This window comes from Molothrus aeneus, chromosome 18, assembly GCF_037042795.1.
Source record: "Molothrus aeneus isolate 106 chromosome 18, BPBGC_Maene_1.0, whole genome shotgun sequence".
Classification (NCBI taxonomy): domain Eukaryota; kingdom Metazoa; phylum Chordata; class Aves; order Passeriformes; family Icteridae; genus Molothrus; species Molothrus aeneus.
In genome coordinates this window covers 10242486-10266482 of record NC_089663.1, presented here as the reverse complement: position 1 = coordinate 10266482, position 23997 = coordinate 10242486, and the positions used below count along the sequence as shown (strand labels likewise).

Below are 23997 nucleotides of genomic sequence, written 5' to 3'. Positions count from 1 at the left end.
GAAATGGCCAGAAATTGAAGGCAATGGAATTTAACCCTTTGTGAGCCCCGCCGCGCTCCTATCGCCTAGCAACAGCACGCCATGCCCTATATGGCAACCGCGCCCGCCCACTCCCCATCCTCAATTCTCATTGGCTGCGCGCCGCGTGGTTGACGTGCATGCTCACCAATCCTCACCCTCCACGAGCCTCTCTGGCGCCCGGGGCGCGGCGCTACCCGGAAGCCGGTGCAGGAAGCGGAGGGGAGGAGCGCGAGAGACGCGTCCGCTGCGGCAGCCAATGGGAGAGGAACCGGGGGGCGGCTCAGCCAATGGGAGCGCGCGGGGGCGGGGCTGGGGGCGGGGTTGCAGGAGCCGGCAGCGGGCGGCTCCGGGAGGCGGCAAAGGTGAGTGGGGATCGGGGGTCACCGGGCAGGGGGCCGGGACAGCACCGGAGGGTCTTGGGCAGAGGGGAGCAGGGGGAAAGCCTGGGGTGCACCGGGCAGAGAGGAGCCGGGGTGCTGGGGGGGATTCCGGCCGGTTCGGGCTCGAGGAAGGAGCGGTGGCTGCAGGAGAAGCGGAGCATGGGGAGGGGTTCCAGGAACCCTTGGCATGGCGGGGGGCACAAACCTAGAGGAGGGTGGGGAAGGGACGGGAAGCTCCGTGATGCCCGCGGAACCGACTGGCAGAGCCCCGTGCCCACGCTGCTCCCGGGCATCCGTGGGAGTGGATGCGAGAGCGGATCCCATACGGGGCTGGGGGGTGGCAGGGAAGGGGACGGCAGGGACAGCTGTGACAAACCCCGAGCACATCACCCAGACCCCGACTACATCACCCAGATCCCGAGCACATCACCCTGACCTACAGCACATCACCCAGACACAGAGCGCATCACCCAGACCCACTCTTACCCGGCACAGGGCTGTGGCTAAAGCTGTGCATTCCCAGGTGGGAGCAGTGGCAGGGGAGATGCCCCAGGTGTCGGTGCTGGACTCAGGATGAATCTCGTGGCGATGGCGACCGATCCCGAGCTCCAGTGGGTGTCCCTGTGGCTCCGTGTGCGCTGGGCGGCTGTGCTGGTGCTGCTGCTGAGCTCCCTGGTGATGCTGCTGCTGCCGCTGGACAACCAGTGCCAGGCTGTGCTCAAGGGCCTGTCCTTGCTGAGGAACAGGCTGGGCTCCTCCTCGGGAATCAGCAGGCTCACGGGACAGAGCACCGAGCTGAGCGTCACCTCCCGGGGGCTGGAGCTGCTGGTGCTGAAGGGAAAAGCATCCCCAGGTGAGAGGTGCTGGGTGGGCATGGCTGAGCTCCTCGGGCTAAGGAGGTGCTGGAGAGGGTCCAGCAGAGGTCACAGGGGTGATTTGGGGTCTGGAGCATCTTTGTGATTAGGGGAGACTGCAGGGCCTGGTCAGTCTGGAGGGGGGAATCTCAGCAATCCACACAAACATCTCCAGAGGATGGTGCCAGGCTCTGTTCAGTGGTGACAAGGAGCAATAAATTAAAACACAAGTTCCACCTCAACATGAGGAGCAATGGGAGCTGTCCCTCTTTCCACGAGGGACAGCTGCCCACGGAGTGCTGGAATCTCCCTCCATCATGGAGACATTCCAAACCCACCTGGACACCTTCCTGCTCCAGGTGACCCTGCCTTGGAGTGATTTCCAGAGGGCCCTTCCACCCCTGAGATCTTCACCCCCTTCCTGACCATGTCCTGTACCCCTGATGGGAGTGACAGCGTACTCTGATGGTAACAAACTGCAATTAACTGCAATTAACACTGGCTGTAAATGCCCCCGTGGTCAGGCAGGCCCTCACCAGCTCCTTGACTGCATTCCAGGACCCTGTGCTGGCATTGTCCGTCTCTCCAGAGTTTTTCCTCGTGTTTTCAGTACTAGGAACTTCAGTGGAGGCGACTGGAACACAGAGAGGTGGTTTAATGCACAGAAATCTGGGCTACACAGCGTTAATCCCAAAATCCTGGCACAGAACAGCCTTTCAGGCAATGGCAGGCTGTAGCCATGGCCAGTATCAGCCAGGACATTAATTTGGAAAACACTTAAAGGAATTATTACAATTCCAGCACTGTATCTTTGTTTGCATTAAAGCTCTTACTGCTGGGAAAACGTCGGATAGTTCAGTGGAAAACCAGAAGTGCTGTTGGCAGCCCAGATAATAATGTTAACATTATAATTTCACTTAAAAGAAAGCCAAGGGAACACTGTTAAAACACTGTTTCCTCCCACATGAAGCAGTTTGGTGGCCACCTGTGGCCACCTTGAGCCTGCTGCCCACAGGTCCTGCCCTCCCCACACTTGCTGCCAGGAATGGCTCTGCTGCCTCATGCTCAGCCTGGAAACGTGGCATAAACCTCTGGAACACAAATTCTGTTCCAGTTCTTGTTCAATTTTTATATCAGTGAACAGTCATAGAATATCCTGAGTGGGAAGGGAGGATGGTGGAATCCAGATTTCCAGAGGTTTCCAGTAAAACTCACCACTCTTTTTCTGTTACTACTTCATTCCAGAGGTGAAGCTGGAAGCCAGAGCAGCTCTGAATCAAGCCCTGGAGATGAAGCGCCAAGGGAAGCGGGAGAAGGCCCACAAACTCTTCCTGTACGCCCTCAAAATGGACCCGGATTACGTGGATGCCCTGAACGAGTTTGGGATCTTTTCAGAGGAGGAGAAGGACATCCTGCAGGCTGACTACCTGTACTCCAAAGCTCTGACCATCTCCCCCCACAACGAGAAGGCTCTGAGCAACCGCGGCCGGACGCTGCCCTTGGTGGAGGAGATCGACCAGAGGTACTTCAGCATCATCGACAGCAAGGTCAAGAAGGTGATGGCCATTCCCAAGGGGAATTCTGCCCTGCGCCGGGTGATGGAGGAATCCTACTACCACCACATCTACCACACGGTGGCCATCGAGGGGAACACGCTGACGCTGTCTGAGATCCGGCACATCATCGAGACCAGGTACGGGGGGGTGTTCGCAGGGGTCCCAGGACGAGGGAAGAGAATCTTGACTCCATGTTCCAGGAGGCTGATTTGTTATTTTGTGATATTATATTATATGAAAATGATGTATTTAAACAGATAATCATTGTTTACATTTCGTTTCTGAGGTCTCTTGTGGCCATGATATTTTCTGAAAAATCCCTTTGCCAGGATTTTTCTCCTGAGAAGCCTCAGAGGAAAAGAAAATAATTATCTGCTGCTGTGGAATGCAACAGGTGCATCTGTGATTGGTCTCGTGTGGTTGTTTTTAATTAATGGCCAATCACAGTCCAGCTGTCCCGGACTCTCTGAGAGTCACGAGCTTTTGTTATCATTCCATTCCTTCCTTTTCCTTGCTAAGCCTTTTGATGAAATCCTTTCTTCTATTCTTTTAGTATAGTTTTAATATATTTTATATATATATAAATAATAAAATAAATAATATAATATAATGAAAATATAATAAAATAATATAAATAAATAATAAAATAAATAATATAAAATAATATAAACAAATAATAAAATAAAATTTAAAAATAATATAAATTATATAATAATATAATGAACTAATAGAAACAAATAATAAAATTAATAATATAATAAAGTAATACAATAATATAAATAAATATTATAGTATTATAATAATATAATAAAATAAAATAATAAATCAGCCTTCTGAAACATGGAGTCAAGATTCTCGTCTCTTCCCATGTCGGGGCTGCCTGCGAATTCCCACAGCCTCTCAGCTTCTCAGGAGAAAAAAAAAAATCTTACCCAAAAGATTTTTCATAAAACCCATGTGTGCCACAGGTACGCCGTTCCCGGGAAGAGCCTGGCAGAGCAGAACGAGGTGCTGGGCATGCACGCTGCCCTCAAGTTCGTCAACACCACGCTGGTGTCGCGCATCGGCTCCGTCACCAGCAGGGACATCCTGGACATCCACCGGCGCGTGCTGGGCTATGCCGACCCTGTGGAGGCCGGGCGCTTCCGAGCCACGCAGGTCTTCGTGGGCCACCACATCCCGCCGCACCCGCAGGACGTGGAGAAGCAGATGGAGGAGTTCGTGCAGTGGATGAACTCGGAGGACGCCAGCAGCCTGCACCCCGTGGAGTTCGCGGCGCTGGCGCACTACAAGCTGGTTTACATCCACCCCTTCGTGGACGGCAACGGCCGCACCTCGCGGCTGCTGATGAACCTGATCCTGATGCAGGCGGGCTACCCGCCCATCACCATCCGCAAGGAGCAGAGGGCTGAGTATTACCACGTGCTGGAGGTGGCCAACGAGGGCGACGTGCGGCCCTTCATCCGCTTCATCGCCAAGTGCGCCGAGACCACGCTGGACATGCTGCTCATCGCCACCACCGAGTACTCCGTGGGCCTGCCCGAGGCTGGCTGCAAACAAACCATCCCCGTCAAGACTTGAGGGGTTTGGGCAAATTCAGCAGCTGTGGGAGAGTGGAACTCCAAGCTGTTCCTGCTGGGAGGTGACTGGATGGGAGGCGTCACTTTTTTGTTTATTTAAATTTGATTAAATTAATATTATTTATTTATATACGTGATGCCAAATGGAGCTGGGGATGGTGGCCGTGCACTGGAAGGAGGTGGGGAGAGATGTCAGAGGGCTCAAAAAGATGAACTGAATTTCCCCTTAGAACTAAGCTTTGAGGAGCTGCTTCAATCACAACCCTTCACCCAGGCAGTCAACTCTCCGGTCTGACCTCAGCAAAGCCTAAACTGAGTTGGTTCTGTGTGGCCTCTTCCCTGTAGCTCCAAAACACATCCCTGAAGGAACAGCCCGCTCCCAGCTGTGTCCACCAGACACTTTGGTGTCACTCACACAGGTACTGACCACAAAGGAGGCTGAACTCCAGCCCAAAGGCATCTCTCCCCTCCCGTTTCTGTTTTTCTGTGGCACTTTGCATGTTTACTTTCAGCTGCCTTTCCTGGGGTGAGTTTTGTACAAGTGGGAAGTGTTTGGTTTGGGATTACAGGTGATAGGCGTGGAACAAGAGGAGAAAAGCTCTGACTTACTTGAGGGAGGACTCAGAAAATCTCAGCCAAGAGGAGCCCTGGGAAAGCACAACTGTCCTTAGACATTTCAGTGGAGGGGTTGGAAGGAGCTTGTCTGCAGAACTGTGGGCAGAAAAGGTCATCAGGCAGAGCCAGGAGACACCAGTTGTGCCAATTTGGGAAGAATGTGTACAGGAAGTTTGCCAAAAACTTCCATTTCTCAAGTCTAGGTAAGGGAACTTCCATAATTAATCGCTGGTCGTGTCATTACTCTGATAAATGTGTCAAGAATCACTCAAAGCCTCTGTGTGCTGCAGGGGCAGTGCAGTGCCTGGAGCTGCTGAGCAGTTCAAAGAATCCCTTTTTCCTTGGTTTTTAAGGTAAAAGTACCCACAGATCTCCCTACCCCAAACCTGCCAGGTCTGTAACAGCATCACTGACACCACCACCTCCAAGCTCACAAAACTTCCATTTAAAATCCCAGTTTAGAGCATTTAACCCCTTGACAAAAGCTGCCAGGTTGCCCTAGGCTTAGTTTTCTCCCCTTTTAACTCTCTCTTACCTGACAGAGAGCTTAGAACCTGTTTTAGAGAAGCAGAAACCAGGATGAGACTGGGAGTTCTCTGAGCACTGATGCCAGGGAAAGCAGACAATACAGGAGGCAAGGTGTCCTGTCCTTACAAAGCATGTTATTTTTGTAGTGCAACCTGACTATAAATAATGCACTTTAGAGCTCTGTGGGGGGGGAAAAATGTTATTTTAGTAACAGATTAATAAACTATTTTAATATGAAAGTCTTTGTTTGGAAGAGGCTGTTGTCAGAGCACACTTGGCTGCAGTGAACTAAGTGGTTGTGGAGGAGGAGAAGCCATGGGAGAGATCCTGGTTCCCTCAGCCACGTGACAACACGAGCAGAGTCATCATTGCAAAGCAAAGCCAAGTGAAATCAGCACAGAAAATAGTGTTTATTTGCAGCAGTGTTCGTGTGGTCCAAGTGAACTCAGCACTGGGGTCCCCCCTCACACCCACCCCTCTGGGGGGTGACTTCCAGGGTATTTTGACAAGCAGGGATGTTTCTAGCCAGGGTCACACCACTGTTGGAAAGTCTGAGGTGATGACTGAAGTGATTTCAGGATATTCAGAGCAGATGGAATGAGCTGCTTCAAGGCCTGAGGGACACTGAGCACACCTGAGAGGTGAGGTACATCACTATCACCCAACTGCCAGAGAAATGCAGTTCCAACACCCACACTTAAACAAAAGCAACAGTATTTATAGAAAACCTTTGAGAACTTGAGTTTAATAAACCGAGAAACGTCAGCTTGCACTTCACAGTTGTACAAAACCATACAGAAACCACCTGCAAAAAGACATGAGCTAGCTAGGTAAAACAACCAAAAAAAAAAACAAACCAAAAAACCTGGTCCTCAGCAACAGCACGTCCAGCTTCATGGGAAACAAAAATTACCACCTAAGGATCAGCTCCTGACACTTAAAAAGAATCATCTCAATGTCCTTTACAAATACACCATATAAAAAACAGGTCAACTGGAACAGAACAGGAACTGGATACATATATATGTATATCTGTGTATCTACATATACACACATATGTATAGAAACTCTCCCAATACTAAAAGAGGCCATTGTGGTGAAGTTGGAGCATCTGCTGTTGGATTCTGCATGGAAGGAGATGACAGTCCCTGCGTGCGTGGGTTTGGGTGAAGAATGGGGCTGTTGGCAGAGAGAATGTCTGCAATCCCAATCTGAGCTGACCAGTGGAGCTTGCTGAGGTCCTCCCATGGCATCTCATTCGTTAATGAAAGAGAAAATTGTTGGAAAGTACTCCAAAAAACTCCATGTGGCATCCGAGCTGTGCAGGAAATATTTCCCCCCTCATTACCCTCAATATGAGGGATCACATTAACGCCGTTTCAACAGAACAAAAGCGTAACTCTTTGCTCTTAGAGGAAAGAAAAAAACCAAAAAGAAATCAAAAAACCACCACCTGGATTTGTGCCATCCTCCACTGATCCCGAGGAATGCAGCAGTCCAGTATTTACACGGGATTGGGACGGGCGTTCTCTCCTTGCAAAGCTTAAGGACACAACATGGCTTCCAGAAAGGCATTTCACATTGGACCAGACCCGCTGAGTACACACTCCTTGCTCACTTTTTCAGGAGCATCTTGGCAAAATCAGCATTGGACATCTTTTTAGGCTCTGCAGGGGCCTCAGAGGACGCTGCTGGTGAGTTCTGGACCATCCCATTCTCAGCCTTGGCCACGGGGTTGCTCTGACGCTGCAGTGCCCGGGGCATCATGGAGAGCTGGGTCCTTCCCTTCCCTCGCCTAGAAGGGAAAAAAATTCCCATTAAAAAACACTCTTTTAGCCTGAGGGAACAACAAGGACTTGTTTGCTATGAGGAATGCACATTTTAACATCATTCCTGTCATTTGTTTCAGGGATAAAGCTTTCCATGGGTGTCTTTGAAGCACCCCTGAGTTCTGGCAGACAACAGCTGCCCCACAGTCCCCAGGGCCGAAGCTCTGTTTATCCACAGGGGCTCATCCCATCCAGGAACACTAAAAAGATGAAGGAGCAGCTTTAATGCTCACTGGGAACAATGGCTACTTCTCCAGAGGGAGAGGATGTGGAGGTTATTAGGGATCAGTGCCAACATCAGATCCAAGGGGATGGCCAGTGCCTCATCCTCTCACTGCTACAGAGATGTATAGAGAAAAGATTTGCTTTTCCTCATCAATCCAACAACCCTTTTTTTTTTTTTTATGGTGCAGTACCTTTTAAATGTTCTTTCAGATTCACAGGATCCTGCATTGATTTGGGTTGGAAGAAGCCTTGAAGATCACCCAGTCCCATCCCTGCCATGGACAGGGGCACCTTCCACTATCCAAGCTGCTCCAGTCCAATCCAACCCAGCCTTGGACACTTCCAGGGATCCAGGGGCAGCCACAGCTTCTCTGGGCATGCTGTGCCAGGGCCTCCCCACCCTCACAGGGATTCCTTCCCAATATCCCATCTAACCCTGCCCTCTGGCAGCGGGAAGCCCTTCCCCCTTGCCCATATAAAAAACCCCTCTCCTCCTTTTCCTAAACCCCCATATTCCAGCTAAGATTCCTCAACTTCAGCATATAAAGAAACAAAAGTATTTCCCTTCCAAGCAGTTTTAGGCACCCGTCCCTCACTCACGCTCCATAGATCTGCCGTGGTGGTACCAGGGAGGCCTTGCTGGGGTCGGGCCGCTCCGGAAGCTTCCGGACAGGGGGGTTGCTGATCATCACCTTGATGACGTGGTCCTTCACTGTCAGCCCATCCATCTTCAGCACAGCCTGAGAGGCCTGGGCTTCGTTCTCATATTCCACATAAGCCAGGCCCTAAATTGAGAAAAGAAAGAACCAACATTGGGGTTTCAGTGCTTCTGTAAAAGCTGATGAGGAATTTGTAAATGAGGGAAACTCAACATGGCTCACTGCAATCACCATTCTCCTTACAACCTGTATTTCTTGTCTCTCACTCCTGATGCTCTCATGTATAGAAAAAGTGTATTAAAAAGGGAAGAACCACTCTAAAAATGCTATAAAATAAATATAATGAAGTACCATGGCAGGCTCACAGAGAGAAGGGCATCACCTCTGCCTGCTGTTACTCTTTTAAACGACATTCAAAGCCTTAAGCTGCATTTTTTGGATTATCCAGTTTCACAGGAGAGGCATCAGGTTTTACATAACTTTCCCAAAATACATGTATTTGTGGTTTATACACAATCCCAGCTCAAACTAGGCTCAGAACAAGAGCTGGGGTTCCCAAGAGCACTCATTACAAGGTGCGCACACAACAGGAACTTCACCTGAGGGTAAGAAAATTCAATTTAAATCCATGTCCACCATTCCCACGATGTCCCTGTGGACAGGACCCACCACACAGACACAGCTCAGGTGTCAGATAGAGTTTTGGCAGAGCAGCAGCTGGTTCAGAATCCCTTATTTAACAAGGAGTCATTTATTCAGGGATGGAAATAATGAGCCCTTCCAGAGAGTGGGATCATTTCTCACTGGCAAATCCTTTCCTGCAGTAGATGTTAGGAACAAAAGCGTCAGGAAATTGAGGAAAGGAGGATGGGAATTGGCTGCACCAGGTAAACCCCATTTAGCCAGTTATTTAAAAACCAATCTTTTACAGACTTGCCTGTTTTTACAATACTGAAAATGCTGTAAACAATTCCCCCTCCATCCCATTTTTCTTATGCAATTTAAGAAGCATTCTGGAAAAATTCCTTTTGGTTTTCTGCACAAAGGTACACTGGGCTGTATAAATCCAAGCTCTTCCACAAGTATTAATACACCACCACACTGGCAACTTAACAAACCCAAATTTTGTCTCCAGACTCCATGACAAGCTTCTTTTTGAAGGATTCCTTAAATCCAGGAGTGTGTTATGGATGCCTACCTTGGGTTTTCCAGCTCTGTTGGTGACCAGTCGAATGTCCTTCACATTCCCATGGGCTTTACACACCTCCTCCAGCTCCTCCTTAGTGCAGGAAAATGGCAAACCAGATATAAAGAGTTTATGTTTCTCCAGGGTAGTGCTGTACCTGAACACCTGGAGGAACAAAAAGAATGTTGGTTCACAGAAATGCCAAGGATTTCAATTCCACACCCCAAAAGTAATTCCTGTTTGTGGCATCCAAAACTGCCTCAAAGCCATGAGTAGTGCTTTGGAAGATATTTGCATATAAACACCAAAGACTTGCAACTAAATGCTACTAAACCCCTTCCCAATGAGGAAAGACACTGAGAATCATAGAATATCCTGAGCTGGGAGGCATCCAGAAGGATCAGAGCCCAATTCCTATAATAATGTGTTTATAATATAGCCTTCTTACTCAGCTATCACTATGGAAACATTGAATTTTTCTGTGCAGAAACTCCAGAATGCAGAAATCTCCCGATTACACAACCGAGTTCTGGTACAGGACATCCCCAGCCAGGGGATTGGGTAACAAATGCTGACCAAGAAAGCTCTTCAGAGGCTGAACCTGGGTAGGTCCCACCACTAAACTGCTCAGATCAGCAGATTTCTGCAAATCTTGAGTAAAAAAATTATGTCAATCCTGATGTCTGGCAGAGTAACAAGATGCAAAAAGTCCCAAAAAAATTTTAAAAAGGCACAACACGAATTGATTGGACACAACGGATTCCACCAACTCCCTTCCCCACATCCAATGTCCAACAGGAACCACCAAAACTTTTACCTTAAAGTCGGGATTCTTGTTCTTGTCAACACAAGGAGACACAAACATGGGCCTGCCCTCCACGGCCGTGCGATCCAAGGCCAGGGCCTGCCGAGCAGCCTCCTCCTCCCTGAACTGCACGTAGCAGTAGCCCCGAAAGGTGCCCTTGTTGTTGAACACTGCTCGGACCTCCACGACCTCCCCACAGCTCCCAAAGAGCTCCCTCAGCTTGGCTTCAGGCTCTGCCATGGTGTAGGAGAGGTTGCTGACAAACACGGTGACTTTATCCTTGCTGCTGTCGTGGAACACTTTGGGGATGTCCTTGCGGCTGGTGGACGCCTTTTCCTTCGGGGCTGCGGGGCCATCGGGCTGCTCGCTCCTGCCAAAGAGCCCCGTCTCCACTTCCATGTCCTCTTCAGGGAGCACTCCATCACCCTCTCCCCTCTGCCTCTTGCTGGGCAGCTCTGATTGATGGAATTGTTAGAAAATCCCTTGTTAGAAAATCCCAAGACCGTAACCAAGAAGCCCCCAAGCAGCCCAAGCCTCAGGATAAGGATCCGCCGCCAACGACACTGAATAAACAAACACTACCAACATCCCCCCTAAATAAACCATAACAAGCACCAAAGACACAAAAGAAACCCCCAAACTCACCAATCGACCACACCCTGCAACAGCCACTACAAGCAACCCTAACACCCCATAATAAGGAGACGGGTTAGACGCAACTGCCAAACCCCCCAAAGCAAAACACAACCCTAAAAACAAAACAAATTCTATCATAAATTCCTACTCGGCCTCTCTCTGAGATCTGAGAAACCATTGTTACAAAATTTAACTACAGGAACACCTCACTCTATCCTCCTTTTCCCCCCCACTCCCCCATTCCCTTCCTCATTGAAACTCCTCTGCCCTCCATTCCCACTGTGGAGCTTGGAAATGGCACATGGAAGCACAAATACAATGACAGGTCTTAAAGACACCACAAAAAAACCTCCCTCAGGTTTTAAAGAACAAATAACAACAGATTATTCCACCAAGACAGCTTTAGATGAAAGCAACTGGAATATTTGTTCCTTTTTTCAGCCAGTCATAACTGACAGTCGCTGATTCATGTTCTTTTCTTTGTCTAATGGTTCTTTATTTAAAAAAAAAAAAAAAAAAGAAATCTAAAAGCTCACAAAAATCCCAGGGGAAGCAACCTATTAAAGTCTTCTGTTCCCACCTCCAAGAAGCTGCTACAATTCTGAACAACCCAATTTAGACACATGGCTCAGTATCATAGGATGAGTCAGAAAAATTACTTTAAAGGAAAATTAAGGAGGAAAAAACCAAAAATCACAATATCCAAAATAAGAAACCCCAAGAAAACTCTGGAAGCTCCTATAAACCTGTTTTTCTCTTGGTATAAAACCATTTAGCCTTGTTTGCATTTCACTCCCACACTGAACACTTCCCAGGAGAAAGCAGCCCTGGAAAGACACCAATGCTGGCAATTCCTCAGCTCCCTCTACCACAAGACAACCAATAACCCTGTTGCCAGAGCCCTAAGTTTCAATTTAATTTTATTTTTACCTTCTTCTTGTCCCCATTCACCCTCATCATCCTCGTCTGCTTTGCGCTTGTCCCCAGTCCTGGTTTTTTTGGCTTTTTTGGAAGCTTTCTTCTCTGCCCTTGCTTGCTTTCTCTGCTCAGCTCTCTCCTCCTCCTGCTTTGCCAGAGCAGCTTCTTTCTCAGCAGCCTAAAACACAGAAGATTTATTTCTTTTTTTTCTCCCGCTGGCTGCAGATTGCAGAGCATTTTCCAGAGCACTGAGCCCAGAGGGTTTTCTCCTAACCCCAGCACTAACGGGGACATCATTTAAAGCCCATCCCAATTCTGTGCTCTCACAGCTTTCCTGGACGGCACATCACTCTTGTGGCCATCCAAGTGGCAAAAGGAGAAAGATAAAAAGCAGCAAGAGGTTGTTAATCATTGTTTTAAAGTAGAAATCAATAGTTCTAGGGCTTGAAGGCATGTCAGGCTTATCTGGGGGGAAGCCACATTACAAATGTGACATTCAGAGAAGCATGGACTTAATTTAGGGGTATAAAATGCTTTGGTAGCTCGCAGAAAGTTCTGACCTTTGCTCTTTGTTCATTCACTCGAGCCAATCTGTTCTCAGTTTTCTGAACAGCTGCATCCCAGTCTTCCAGCGTTCCTAAAGGATAAAATTAAAATAAATTTTAAAAGCCTTTTATTTAGCTTCCTCATAATTCAAAGATACAATTCTGGAAAAATAAGAGTCACTGAGTTCATGGCACTTGCTGTTCATATTTAACATTCCACATGAAAATTCTAATTATAACAACTAGCCTGCAAGGTAAAAAAAAAAAAACCAAGAGCCAAGCAGAGCAAAAACCTCTCATTAATAATGCAAGACTCCAAAAAGGCATGGAAAAATCCAGTGATTTCAGAAAAGCAAGGAAGAAAAGAGCTGTCTGTGGATTTGACAGCAGTGAAAAGTGAGACTTCAGTGGAGCACAAAACACAGGATCAAAAGCCTGCGTGCCACCTCTGCCTAACCAGGCTAAGAGATGCAGTAATTAATCACCTTCTGCCAGTCACTGAGTTACCTTCTGTTAATTAATTACCCCCTGCCTGCCCCTCAGTGACCTTCTGTGACTGAGTCACCCCCTGGCAGTGCCCAGGTACCTTCTATCCTCTCCAGGGTGAGCAGCACCTCGCAGACGTGCTCGGGGTAGTCACTGGTGCACTGCACTGCCCGGTGCAGGGCCTTCCTGCAGTGCTGGGTGTCCCCATGGGCCCTGCAGGAGGGGACAGGGCACTGAGGGGACAAACCACACACAGTTCCAGCCATGCAAACATTCCCCCTCCTTCCCCAGCTGCTGTGACACTCCTGGGAGCCACAGCGGAGCCACCCCAAGAAGCTCGAAGGTGTTTTGTAAACCCAAGCCAAACACATTTGTTCTAAACTGTTTTCTCCCACAGATGAGAAAACTAAAAAATGAATTATTACCTTTCCAGGTTGTAATATTCCAGCCACATGTTGGCATATTTGGCATTTCCTTTAGTCATGATGTTGTCCCAGAGCTCCCTGGCTTTCTGCATGTTGTTACACAAGCGGGCCTGCAACGGAGCATCCAAAATATCCTTCAGGATTATTTGTTCAACATCATTAATTTCAAACCAAAAACACCCCACAGATGCTGCAGACAGACCCAGCAAGACACATCTGACCCTTACAGTGGTCAAAATAAACACCTGACACAATCCTACTACTGAATAATCCTTCCCTGCCCACCTCTCCCATTAGTCTTGGTTCTGGCTCCCACATCCATTTGATTTTGGTGATTATAAAATAAATTAGAGAGATGTTTCTGAATTTCTTCCTTTTATTTTTGATTAATATACCTAATAACGTCTCAGACTGAGAACTTGGCTTGTGTTTAGGAAGAGGGGAAATGGATTGGGAAAGGAATGCATTCCACGGTTGGAATGTTAAAATATTTTATTTTAAATCCATTTTATCGGGTTCAGCAATTTAAATACAGCAGAGAGAAACATCACCTCAACTCTTGCCCAGTTCTGCATGATGGTGCAGGATGGATCTCCACTTTCACTGAACCCTAGGAAGAAAAACAAGGGTTGTTTGCTGCACTTGGCTCTCAGAAATAAGTGTTTATTAAACAGGTCCCACACAGAGATGAAATCTTTATCTGCAGCTTTCTGAAATGTTCAAGATTCTTGAAGACAAATATTGTGTGGAGAACGGATCTTATAAAAATGATTCTGAAGAGGAGAAAACAACAGTTGAGATTATTTCACTTACTTTCTTCTACTTCTTGCTTCAAGTACTCCACAGCTCGTGCGAACGCAGAGCGCAGCTCCTCCAGCTCCTTACTGGAGTCTGCAGGAAAAAAAAAGAAAGAACAGCCTTAAAATAATAATTTAGTTTTCATTTCCCACCCAATAAAACCATCTCCTTAACACCCCACAATGATTTCATTGGGTAGCAGGGGGAGATTAAATTTATTATTTCTCGTTGTTATTTTTGCTTAAATTTATGATTTTATAATGAGTAAAACTCACTACGTGAATAATTTTTAAAATTATCAAAAATATAAGACAGGGCATTTTTGCAATAGCAAACCAAACAAATTCCTCTTTTTTTATAGACATTAACTGGCCAGAAAATAATTTTTGTGAAAGATGAAAATGCTGTTAATTTTCTTTAAAAAAAGCAATATCCAAGAAGTACAAAGAAAATAGTATAGATATTTATTCTGTATTTATCACACAGACCTTGTGTAAAATCCACCCTTCTCCTCAGGTAATCCAGGTAGGCCTGCCAGATCTCTACATAATCTGTTGCTTGAATAAAACCTGCATTCAGAGCTTTTTCAAACATTTCTGAAAGAAAAATGGGGAAAAAACAGTTACTTCCCATATACAGTCAAAATTAGCAAGCTGCAGTGATAGCACAAAGAAATACCTACACAAACACCACTGGTTTCTAGGAAGACAGGAAAAGAAATCCTACACAATAAATTGGTTTGGGAAGTGAATTTAAAGGCAGCTGAATTGAGGGATCTTCATTCCAAGCCGTTCATTGTTTGCTCAGGGTGCAGCTGCTCAACCAAAGCAGCTTTGCCCTCGCAGGACCTGCAGGCTGAGAACAGATCCTGCAAGTCCCAATTTCTGTCCCAGGCTGTTTGGGGGCAGAGAGCAGCTCTGAACTGCAATTTGCTGGTTCTTTCCTCACCTGAAATGATGCTGTGCTCAACCCTGTGCCTCTCCATGGCCAGCAGGTACCGAATCCACAGCCCAACAGTCCAGGGGCAGTTCCTGACAGCGCGGTCGTGAGCGGATAAAACCAATTCCTTCACCTTCAGCTGCCTGTCCTGAAAGAATCACACAAGAAAAGTGAAGTTCCTGTCAGCCACAGAGACCACCTGAGACAAACCTCAGCTTATCAAGAGCCAACACCTAAACCCCAGCGTTTTCATTTTATATTTAAAAAGCTCAGATGGGTATTTTAAATTCTGTGTTCCTAAAAACCCAGTGAACACCTTCCCATGAGGAAGAATATGCTCATGAAAGAACTACCAGGAACAGTGAGGTGTTTTCTGCCAAATAAATAAATACAATAAAGGCATTGACTGAATTCCCAACTGTTCGTAGAATGTCAAGGATACAAAGGAGCACACCCAGCCTATTTGTGCAGGTGTTGTTCCACCTGCAACCTGCTGTGTCCAGCTGGGAAGAGAAAGAGATGATGGAAAAACTGAGCCTGGATAAGCTCCTGCAGGGAGTCAACCCTGATCCCTTAATCCAGCCACCTTCTGTCCTGCCTCTGGAGCTCAAACTGCACTAAGAAACCCCCCTGGAAACAGGGGCTGAACATCTGGGTTTGCTTCAGTGCCCACACCCTGTTATTCTGCAGAGAAAACACAGCTAGGGCAGAGAAAAGTGAGAAATGCTCACAAGACGAATAAACACATCCCTGAAAACAGGAGGAAACCAAAGGTGAGGTGAAAATCTGTTTTCTGGAAGATTTACAGATTAAAGGACAAGACTGAGGTAAAAGTTCATGCCTGTTTATCAGCAACTGAGATTAAAAAGAAACAAAAGTAAAGGCAGGAAAACAAATCTGCAAACATTTCTGGGTTTATTTCCTTACCAAATACTGGTTGTAGCGTGCCCAGAGGTCTGGGACAAGGCAGTTCTCAGCCAAAGCTCTCTCATAGATCAACTGAATCCGAGCTGGATCACCTGCTTTCATTTCAAAATCAATGTAAGCTTGGTATTCTGCCAGCTTTGGGGTTTCAGCACCCAGCTGGAAAACAACCAGGGAGACACAACATCAAACTCTTCAACAAAGCAAGACTCCAACAGTTCAGCTGTTCCTCAGAGCAGCTCTTGTGCAAGATTTCACATAAGAGATTTGTCTCTGTATCAGCAGCTGTTGATTTTCATACACCTCTGAATGAGCCTGAAATCAACCAGATCCTGGGTTTATTCCCTTTAACCCAAAAACACACACAGAGTCCTCATGTGCACCTCAGAGTGGTCTGGCACACTCAATGCACCCCATAATTTCCAGTATTCCCAGTATATAATTGTCAGTATTCCCATTGCTGACCAAGTCCCCCAGCTGGGGACTAGAAAAATACTAGATTTGGAAAAAAAAAAAAAATCCCCCAAAGCAATTCCCTCTTAGTTTTGAAGGAAGGTGTAAGTGCCAGCATTACCAGTGCCTCCTCGTAGGGTTTACACTTCTCCAGCTGCTGTAGAGCTTTTTTGTAGTTCTTTATTGTGGTTTCTGGAATGGGCTCTTCTGACCACTCCTCATATTCAGCATATGAAGCCTCCATGTCTATTAAAACATGAAATCCCATCAATAATGCATTTATGAAAGAAAATTCAGATTTTAAGACAAATTCCTATTTTTATATAAATGATATTTATCATTTATTTGGAACAAATATTTAAATTTTTCTTCTCTTTTGGTCCTTACTGTCACACTGCTGCATTCTTAAAGGATATGACATTTCATCTCACACAGTGTCCTACAACAAACTCAGAGGGCAAGTTGTATTAAAGCTGCTCAACTGGAATTAGAAAACCAAAATGGCAAAATTTTCCCCAAGGCTTTAGAGAAAAGAGAACCCAAATTCTTTCCAGATGGAAATGAAGTCAAAAGAACTGTGCTTAGCTTTCTGCCATGAGCAAGAAAAGGGACTCAAGGAGTTTAAAGCAGGAACTAGAGAAGGCAGAATTCCAACAATCCAGCTGCCAGATACTCCCTACCGAGGGAGTTTTATGCAGCAATCACAGCTGAACCCCTCATTTTTCAGTCACATTTTGTACTCCTTGCTTGCACTTTGAACATCCTCAAACTCCCAACCCGGTGAGCCAAGTCCCAACAACTCAGAACATTCCTGACCCGGAGGGATCTGTGCCTCATCCAAGGGAGCACAAGACCTCCAGCCGCACTTGGTGAGGCTGTGCCAGGAGAATCCTGATGCCTGGAGCATCCCCCAGCTGCTCCAGGCTCCTGTCCCAGCAGTGCAGCCCTTACCCAGCAGTGGGATCCCCAGCTGGCGCCGGAAGAGCGTGTGGATCTTCTCGAGCTGGCTGCACAGCACCTGCTGCTGCTCCGGGGATGGAATGCTGCCAGGAGCTGGCTGCAAGCAAAAAAAAAACAGGGAAATTCAATCCATCCTCCAGCCCCAGCTGATGGGCATGAGAGGGAATTGTTTATGAGCTGAGGGAACTGAGATCCGAGTGAATACGTGATCCTTGAAGGGCACACAGGGCCAAGCTGCATCTCAGTCATTGTCAGGAAAGATAAAACTTGGGAATTGCTGCCCTTGGAAGGTGGATGAATGGGAAAAGCATTCCTGGGTGAAAGCTGACACAAGCACAGGGAAATGATCACCTGAGAACACGGAAGCAGCAGGTGACTGTGCCATTTCACAACCCCACTGTGCTGCCAAAGAGGGTTTCAGTAAATCCCTGGGGTGTGGGGAGAGGATCTAAAACTTCCAGCTTTAATTGTGTTTGGGAATGAAAGAACATCCTCCTGTTACTCCTTTGTTTGGGGTCGAAAAGGACCTTTTAAGACCAAATAGTTCCCACTGCCACCATGAGCAGGGACATCTTTAAACTTCCATCTCTTATGTAGCAAATTATAAAAAATAAGGAAATATTTCCATTCTGGCCATCTTGGAAAGGTGACTTTTACAGATATCAAACTGTACTTTCCAGGGATAAAGTACTCTCAGCCAAAAGTCTGTGGATAAAATACCCTCATCCACAAATTGTGGAATAATGAATGAGTCAAAAGCTGAACAGTCTAGGAATTAAAACTTGGTTGACTCTGTGCAGAAACAGCCACAGAACACTGTTTAATAATGGAACATTTCAATTTAAAGCTGTTCTTGGCACCTCAGTCAGCAGCAGAGCCAAACTTTGCTCCTGGATTCGAGATGATTTTAGGATTTTACAGAAACACAAATCCATTACTTTATCAGCCAAATCCACAGAATGGTTTTCCTGGAGAACAAGGCTGGTTTTTACAGCTGGGAAGGAACAAGTGGGACATGACAGGGAGGAGACAGCTCCAGGTGACTCCAGGAGCTGCACCACAGCTTTTTTTGCGGATGGGAGCAAAGGGGAATGGGCTCACCTGTGCTGTTTCCAGGATGGCATTCTCAAATTCCCTGTAGGCTTCCCACAGGGCCGTGCCCTTGGTCACGTGCAGCCCCACAGCCGTCAGAGCCCGCTCGAAGATGGACCGGACCCTCTCGATGCCTCCCTCCTGCCCAATGCCCCCAATGGAATACTGGGCATATTCCAGCCAGATTTCAGGACCTAAACGAGGTCAGGAGAACCAGGTGATTTGATTTTTTCAAAAATAATAACGAGGAAATGTAGCTCTGCTTCCCCCAAATGCCTCACGTGCTGCGTATAAATAGAAAAGCAAGTAGCAATGTTCTTTTTTATCCTAAAAAGTAAAAAAAATATTTGGGAATTGTATTTATGCTGTCGATTCAGCAGCAGCAGTAGTCCCAGTTTCCTTCTGAATGGTGTCACTCCTGTGGTTTTGCTGACAGGGACTGGCCCTGCCTGTCACCTCTGCCACACAAACCACACCAAGATGCCTGAACAGCAGATTCCTGATTCCTGAGCTGGGACCACAGAGCTGTCACACTCTGGAATAATTCAGATTAAAGCAGCTGCTCCTCCTCTTTCAAACTCCTGAACTTCCCTGTTCAGCATCTCCTGAATCCTGCAGGTGAAGGGGAGGTGGGAGAACAGCACTGGCTGCCTGGCACCATCCCCACCAACACCAAATTCCATTCAGGGACCCCCAGGTTGGGACTGCCCTGGGTTCCAGAGGTGCCTCCAAACCCCAAATACAATCCAGCAGATCCAGAGGATAATTCCTCACTTCTTCACCTCCATTCCTTCTCCCTGAGGGATCACCAACACCATGTCACTGATGTGACATTTTGTATACAGCTTTTGAGGGGGATTTATCTCCATATTCCCTGCACTTCCTCAGGCTTTGTTTTTCCAGCTCTTTACCCCAGTCCCCAAAGAACTCAGGGATTTATCTCCAAAATTTTAAGCTACAGCTGCAGCATCTCCTGAGGAATGGAGAGACCAGACACCACAGCCTTTCCTAGCATCACTTCACATTCAGACTTTGGAAATTAATTTGAAATTTCCCCCCAACTTCTTCACTATAACAGAAGCAAAAGATTTCCCTACAAAGCCAAATCTGGATGCAACAAAAGCCATTTTAGAATGTTCTTGGGTGACTTACAGATGTAATCTTTGACAGCTCTTTCAAACAGCTCATAAACCTTCTCTCTCTCCGAAATCTCTGAAGCCATTTTTATCTCATCCTTCAACCAGTCCAGCCAAATTTCTAAAAGGAAAAAAAATTACAACACATCACTAATATTCAGAAATAATAACTTATGTCCACTTGGTGAGTTTTTACACCAAACTTAAAACAAAGGAGGGGGAGCAAAGCAAAGGGAGGAATTTTAACCTCCACATTTCCTAATTAATTTCAAATAAAAGTGGGACAGAGACCTCTTAAATTGGTGCTAAACGAGCACCTTTTTATTAAAGGGAGAAGTTGGAATTTCTCAGGACCTTGAAAATCATCCCATTCCACCTCCTGCCATAGGCAGGGACACCTTCCACTATCCCAGGCTGATCCAAGCCCAGTCCAGACTGGCCTTGGACATTTCCAGGGATCCAGGGGCAGCCACAGCTCCTCTGGGCACCCTGTGCCAGGGCCTCCCCATCCCTTCCCAAAAATAAAATCCCACAGCCTCTGCAATATTTCCATCACCTCTGAGTTATAAGCAAAAATAGAAATCCCCACTTCAAGCACCCACAATTTCCACCAAGAGGGAATTTTCTTTGCTGCCCGCCTATGAAATTTTTAGCAGGACTTTGCTGAGGTCTGGATCACATTCCCTGATTGAGGCTGTTGAAAATTGGCCTAAATATTTTATTTCACTGCTGAAACATCCTGCACCTGTGGAGAGGAGAGGATGCTCCGTACCTTCAGTGAGGGGGAAGAGCTCGCTCATCTTCTGCCGAGCTCTGCGGAGCTTCACCAGCTCTCCCTCCTGCCGGAGCAGCTTGATCAGATCCAAGTGACAGTTGTAATCAAAAGCATTGATGGAGAGCTTAAAAAAATAAAAATAAATCCATTTTAAAAGCCGTGTTGAGTGATGGACGCGAAGAAGTCAGAAAACAAATCATACAATTCTCGTGGTGTGATCACAGAACCAGACAACGCAGAGTTTTCTCAGATTTAATAAAAAATCTGACACAGCCCCGGCCGCTCCCTCGGGTCCCACCACAGAATTATGCTTTAATTTTTTTAAAAGCAATAAAAACCCGCGGGCAGCGGCTCAGATTTCTCAATGAACGCCAACTGCTTACGAGGGCTTCCCTCCTCTCAAAACAATCCCAAGCTGATCAATTTCCATCTCAGACACCAAACACTCACGGCATAAAATCAATGAATATCCCGAGCTGGAGGAAACTCACAAGGAGCAGGGAAATTCACACCCTGACGGTGCCAGCACCGAACTGCCGGGGCAGACACGGATTATCCCCGTTCCCGCCACACCCGCTGCCCCGCCGGGCCCACCTGCTCCTCCAGCCGCTGGATCTCCGCCTCGTTCTCCTTCTCCTCATCCTCGCCGTCCCCAGACGAATCCGAGTCGCCTTCATCGTCGGAGTCCCCGCCCGACTCGGGGTCTCCCTCCGGCAGCAGCTTCTCCTCCTCGGCCGCCGCCTCAGCTCCCGCCGCCGCCATCTTATGCAGCTCCGCTCGCCGCCTGCCGCGCTCCGCCGGCCGCCGCGGCTGCCCCCGCGCCGCCCGCCCCGCTGCTCCGCCCCACCGCCGGCCGAACCGGGCGGGAAGAACCGGGATCCTCAGCCCGCCCCGCCCCGCGCTCGCCCGCGCACCGGGGCCACGCTGCGCCGAGTGAGGCCGCGGCGCGACCCTTTGTCTTCTGGTCCGTGGCGCAGGCAGCGCCGCGGGCACCCCGCTGTGTGGCCATCAGGGGGCCTCCGAGAGGGTCCGTGGCGTGCGCGGCGCCGTTCGACCGCCATGTTGAGTGTGGCGCCGCGTGCCGCCCGCGCGCCGTGTATCGCGATGGAAACCCTGGCGCGACCGAAAGGCCGTTCCCATCGTTTATTTATTTACTGATCGTTTCAGCCGCAGCGCGGCCCCCAGCGCTCGCGCGGTCTGCGAGGCCAACGAATGACCGGGCTGAGACGCGAGCTCCGGAGACGAAGGGGCGTGGTCTGGGCGTGCTGGGGGCGTGGCCAAACCCGAGGTTATAAAAGGCAGGCAGACACCGCCCTCCCCTCAGTCAAGATGGCGGCGCTGAGGGCCGCGGGGGCGGCGCTGCTGCGGCCCCGGGCCGGGCCGGCCCCGGCCGTGCTGGGCTACCACAAGAAGGTGAGGGGCGAGCGTGACGCGGGGAGGGACGGGGGAGCGCGGGGTCCCTCGCTGACGCCGTGTCTTGGCAGGTGGTGGATCACTACGAGAACCCGCGCAACGTCGGCTCCCTCGACCGCAATTCCAAGAACGTGGGCACCGGCCTGGTGGGCGCTCCGGCCTGCGGCGACGTCATGAAGCTGCAGGTGACCTTGGGGACCCGTTGGCACCTGGGTGGGGTCACATGGGGCTGTTGCCAGGGTTAAAGCTGCCCGTGTTCCCTCATGGGCTTCCCTCATGCCCGCCCTGCCCGTGTCCTGTGCCTGGGGCAGGGCCAGTCCCGCTCCCCGCGGGCCCGGCTGGGGGGGACCTGGCTGAGCTGAACCGGGCACTGAAGTGTCCCCAAAATGCTCCCGCAGGTGGAAGTGGACGAGAACGGCAAGATTGTGGACGCTCGCTTCAAAACGTTCGGCTGTGGCTCGGCCATCGCCTCCAGCTCGCTGGCCACGGAGTGGGTCAAAGGGAAAACGGTGAGGGAGCTCCGGGAAGGCTGCAGGGCTTCCCATGTGCCTGTGTTCTCTGTTGGGATCACGGTGAAATGCTCTCCAGGGAGTCCCTGCACTGCTCTGTGCTATAGGAGTGACTGCCAGCACTGTCAGGGTTTCACTTATAGGGCAATAATTGTCTTTTTCACCAACCGTCAGAGAATCATTAAGGTTGGAAAAGCCCTCTAAGATCATCTAGTCTGACTGTTCCCCTAGCACTGGCAGCTCCACCACTCACCATGTCCCCAAGTGTCACATCCACATGGAACAATTCCAGCAGGAAATTTCTTTGTGTCTTATGCAATGAGCAAAACTAGGCTGATGGCAGAAATTTTAATTATAGAGAACTTTTAGATCATTTCTGCCAGCAGCAAATGCACCTCAGTGTTGTGATAGAAGATGAACAGACTTGAAATAGGCCAAGTGGGGACAGTGTGTGACACTGATGTGTCTGTCAGACATTCCTAAATTCCCACATCCCTCACTGCCCTGGGCAGCTGAGAGGATCTCCCCCGTGGATTCTGCTGGCTCTGCAGCATTAAACCTTAGCAAACACAAACAGCAGGGCCCTTGACCACCTCTGCCTGTGTTTCAGGTTGATGAAGCGCTGAAAATCAAGAACACAGATATTGCCAAGGAACTCTGCCTTCCCCCTGTCAAACTGCACTGCTCCAGTAAGTAAAAACCCTGCATCTCAGATACTCTGGAAACAGCACAGATGCTTCTGGATGCTGTTTTCCAAACAATTTCTGTACAACATTGTCCTTAAGAGAAAACATGTTCAGATTTCAGGCTTAATTCAAGAATTTTCAGAGCACTTCAATATTTTGGAGCCTGTAGCTCAGCAGACTGATAATAAACAATCAGATTCTGAATTCTGTTATTATCTGAAGTTACATTACATGAAATCAGCATTGTAGGAATTCAATATTTTAGGAATTCCATTCAGATTCTACTCCTAGTACCAGTCTACGCTGCTGGTCTTGTTTGCTCCCTGCTGCCTGCTTTTGTTTTTACTTCATCTTTTGCCCTGAAAGCCCTTGAATTGTCCTTAAAATCCTTTTTTTTTTTTTTTTGCTTTGCAGTGCTGGCTGAAGACGCCATCAAGGCCGCCTTGGCCGACTACAAACTGAAGCAGGATCCAAACAGAGAATCCGACAAAAACACCGACAAAAAAGCCAAGAATGCCTGAACTGCCTGCGCAGCTTCCCCTCCTCACTCCCTCCTCACTCTGCAGTGCAATTCCCGAGCTGTTGTAGGACCCTGTGCACTACTCAAGCTGTAAGATACGCACAAGTTACGCACAACGTGTCCCTGTGGTGTCCAGGCACCCCCTAGTGCTCACCTGGAAGGGGCTGCTGTCCCCTCGGGAATGCCGCGGGAAGACTCCGCTCCGGAGACCAAACCCCGCTGTCCGGTACTGCAAGGGCTGCACTTTTCATTTTTATTTTGGGAAGATGTCTAGTTTTGCCTAATATCTTATGGAATTTAGTGGGAAGTGTTGCCCTGGTTTGGATGTGTGTGTGAGAGATGTGTGGCCGTCCCTGGCTCTGGCTGTGTCAGGGTTGGTTTCGTAATCCGGGGGCAAATTCCTGCTCTTGGAATTCTGGGAACCTTTTGCTGGTGCCAAAGGGAAAAGTGATCAGGAAACACTGGTGGTTTCTGCTCCCATCCTGTCACCACTTAATTTTTGAAGCTCTTGTTTGAGGAACAGCCTGAATTTTAGGGTGTTTTC

At 48.2% G+C, this 23997-nt stretch overlaps 3 protein-coding genes across 3 annotated transcripts; 2 read left to right on the top strand and 1 right to left on the bottom strand.

Moving 5' to 3' along the window:
• Positions 1 to 349: 349 nt before the first annotated feature.
• Positions 350 to 5773, top strand: FICD (FIC domain protein adenylyltransferase). Its single transcript, XM_066562088.1, has 4 exons — positions 350 to 383; positions 925 to 1254; positions 2501 to 2948; positions 3780 to 5773. The coding sequence occupies exons 2-4, from the start codon at positions 975 to 977 to the stop codon at positions 4390 to 4392; spliced, it is 1341 nt and encodes a 446-aa protein (XP_066418185.1). The 5' UTR covers positions 350 to 383; positions 925 to 974; the 3' UTR covers positions 4393 to 5773.
• Positions 5774 to 5920: 147 nt separating this feature from the next.
• SART3 (spliceosome associated factor 3, U4/U6 recycling protein) lies at positions 5921 to 21113 on the bottom strand. The gene is made up of 19 exons (XM_066562306.1): positions 20920 to 21113; positions 20323 to 20449; positions 19567 to 19671; positions 18424 to 18608; positions 17314 to 17419; positions 16484 to 16608; positions 15913 to 16068; positions 14995 to 15133; positions 14535 to 14642; positions 14062 to 14139; positions 13800 to 13858; positions 13249 to 13358; positions 12924 to 13036; positions 12353 to 12429; positions 11805 to 11970; positions 10251 to 10693; positions 9446 to 9598; positions 8189 to 8373; positions 5921 to 7329 (listed from the first exon to the last, which is right to left on the bottom strand). Exons 1-19 carry the CDS (start codon positions 21085 to 21087, stop codon positions 7149 to 7151), a joined length of 2784 nt encoding a protein of 927 aa, XP_066418403.1. The 5' UTR covers positions 21088 to 21113; the 3' UTR covers positions 5921 to 7148.
• Positions 21114 to 21609: 496 nt separating this feature from the next.
• Positions 21610 to 23760, top strand: ISCU (iron-sulfur cluster assembly enzyme). The gene is made up of 5 exons (XM_066562046.1): positions 21610 to 21738; positions 21810 to 21923; positions 22137 to 22247; positions 22858 to 22936; positions 23348 to 23760. The coding sequence occupies exons 1-5, from the start codon at positions 21655 to 21657 to the stop codon at positions 23452 to 23454; spliced, it is 495 nt and encodes a 164-aa protein (XP_066418143.1). The 5' UTR covers positions 21610 to 21654; the 3' UTR covers positions 23455 to 23760.
• The last annotated feature ends 237 nt before the right edge of the window (positions 23761 to 23997 follow it).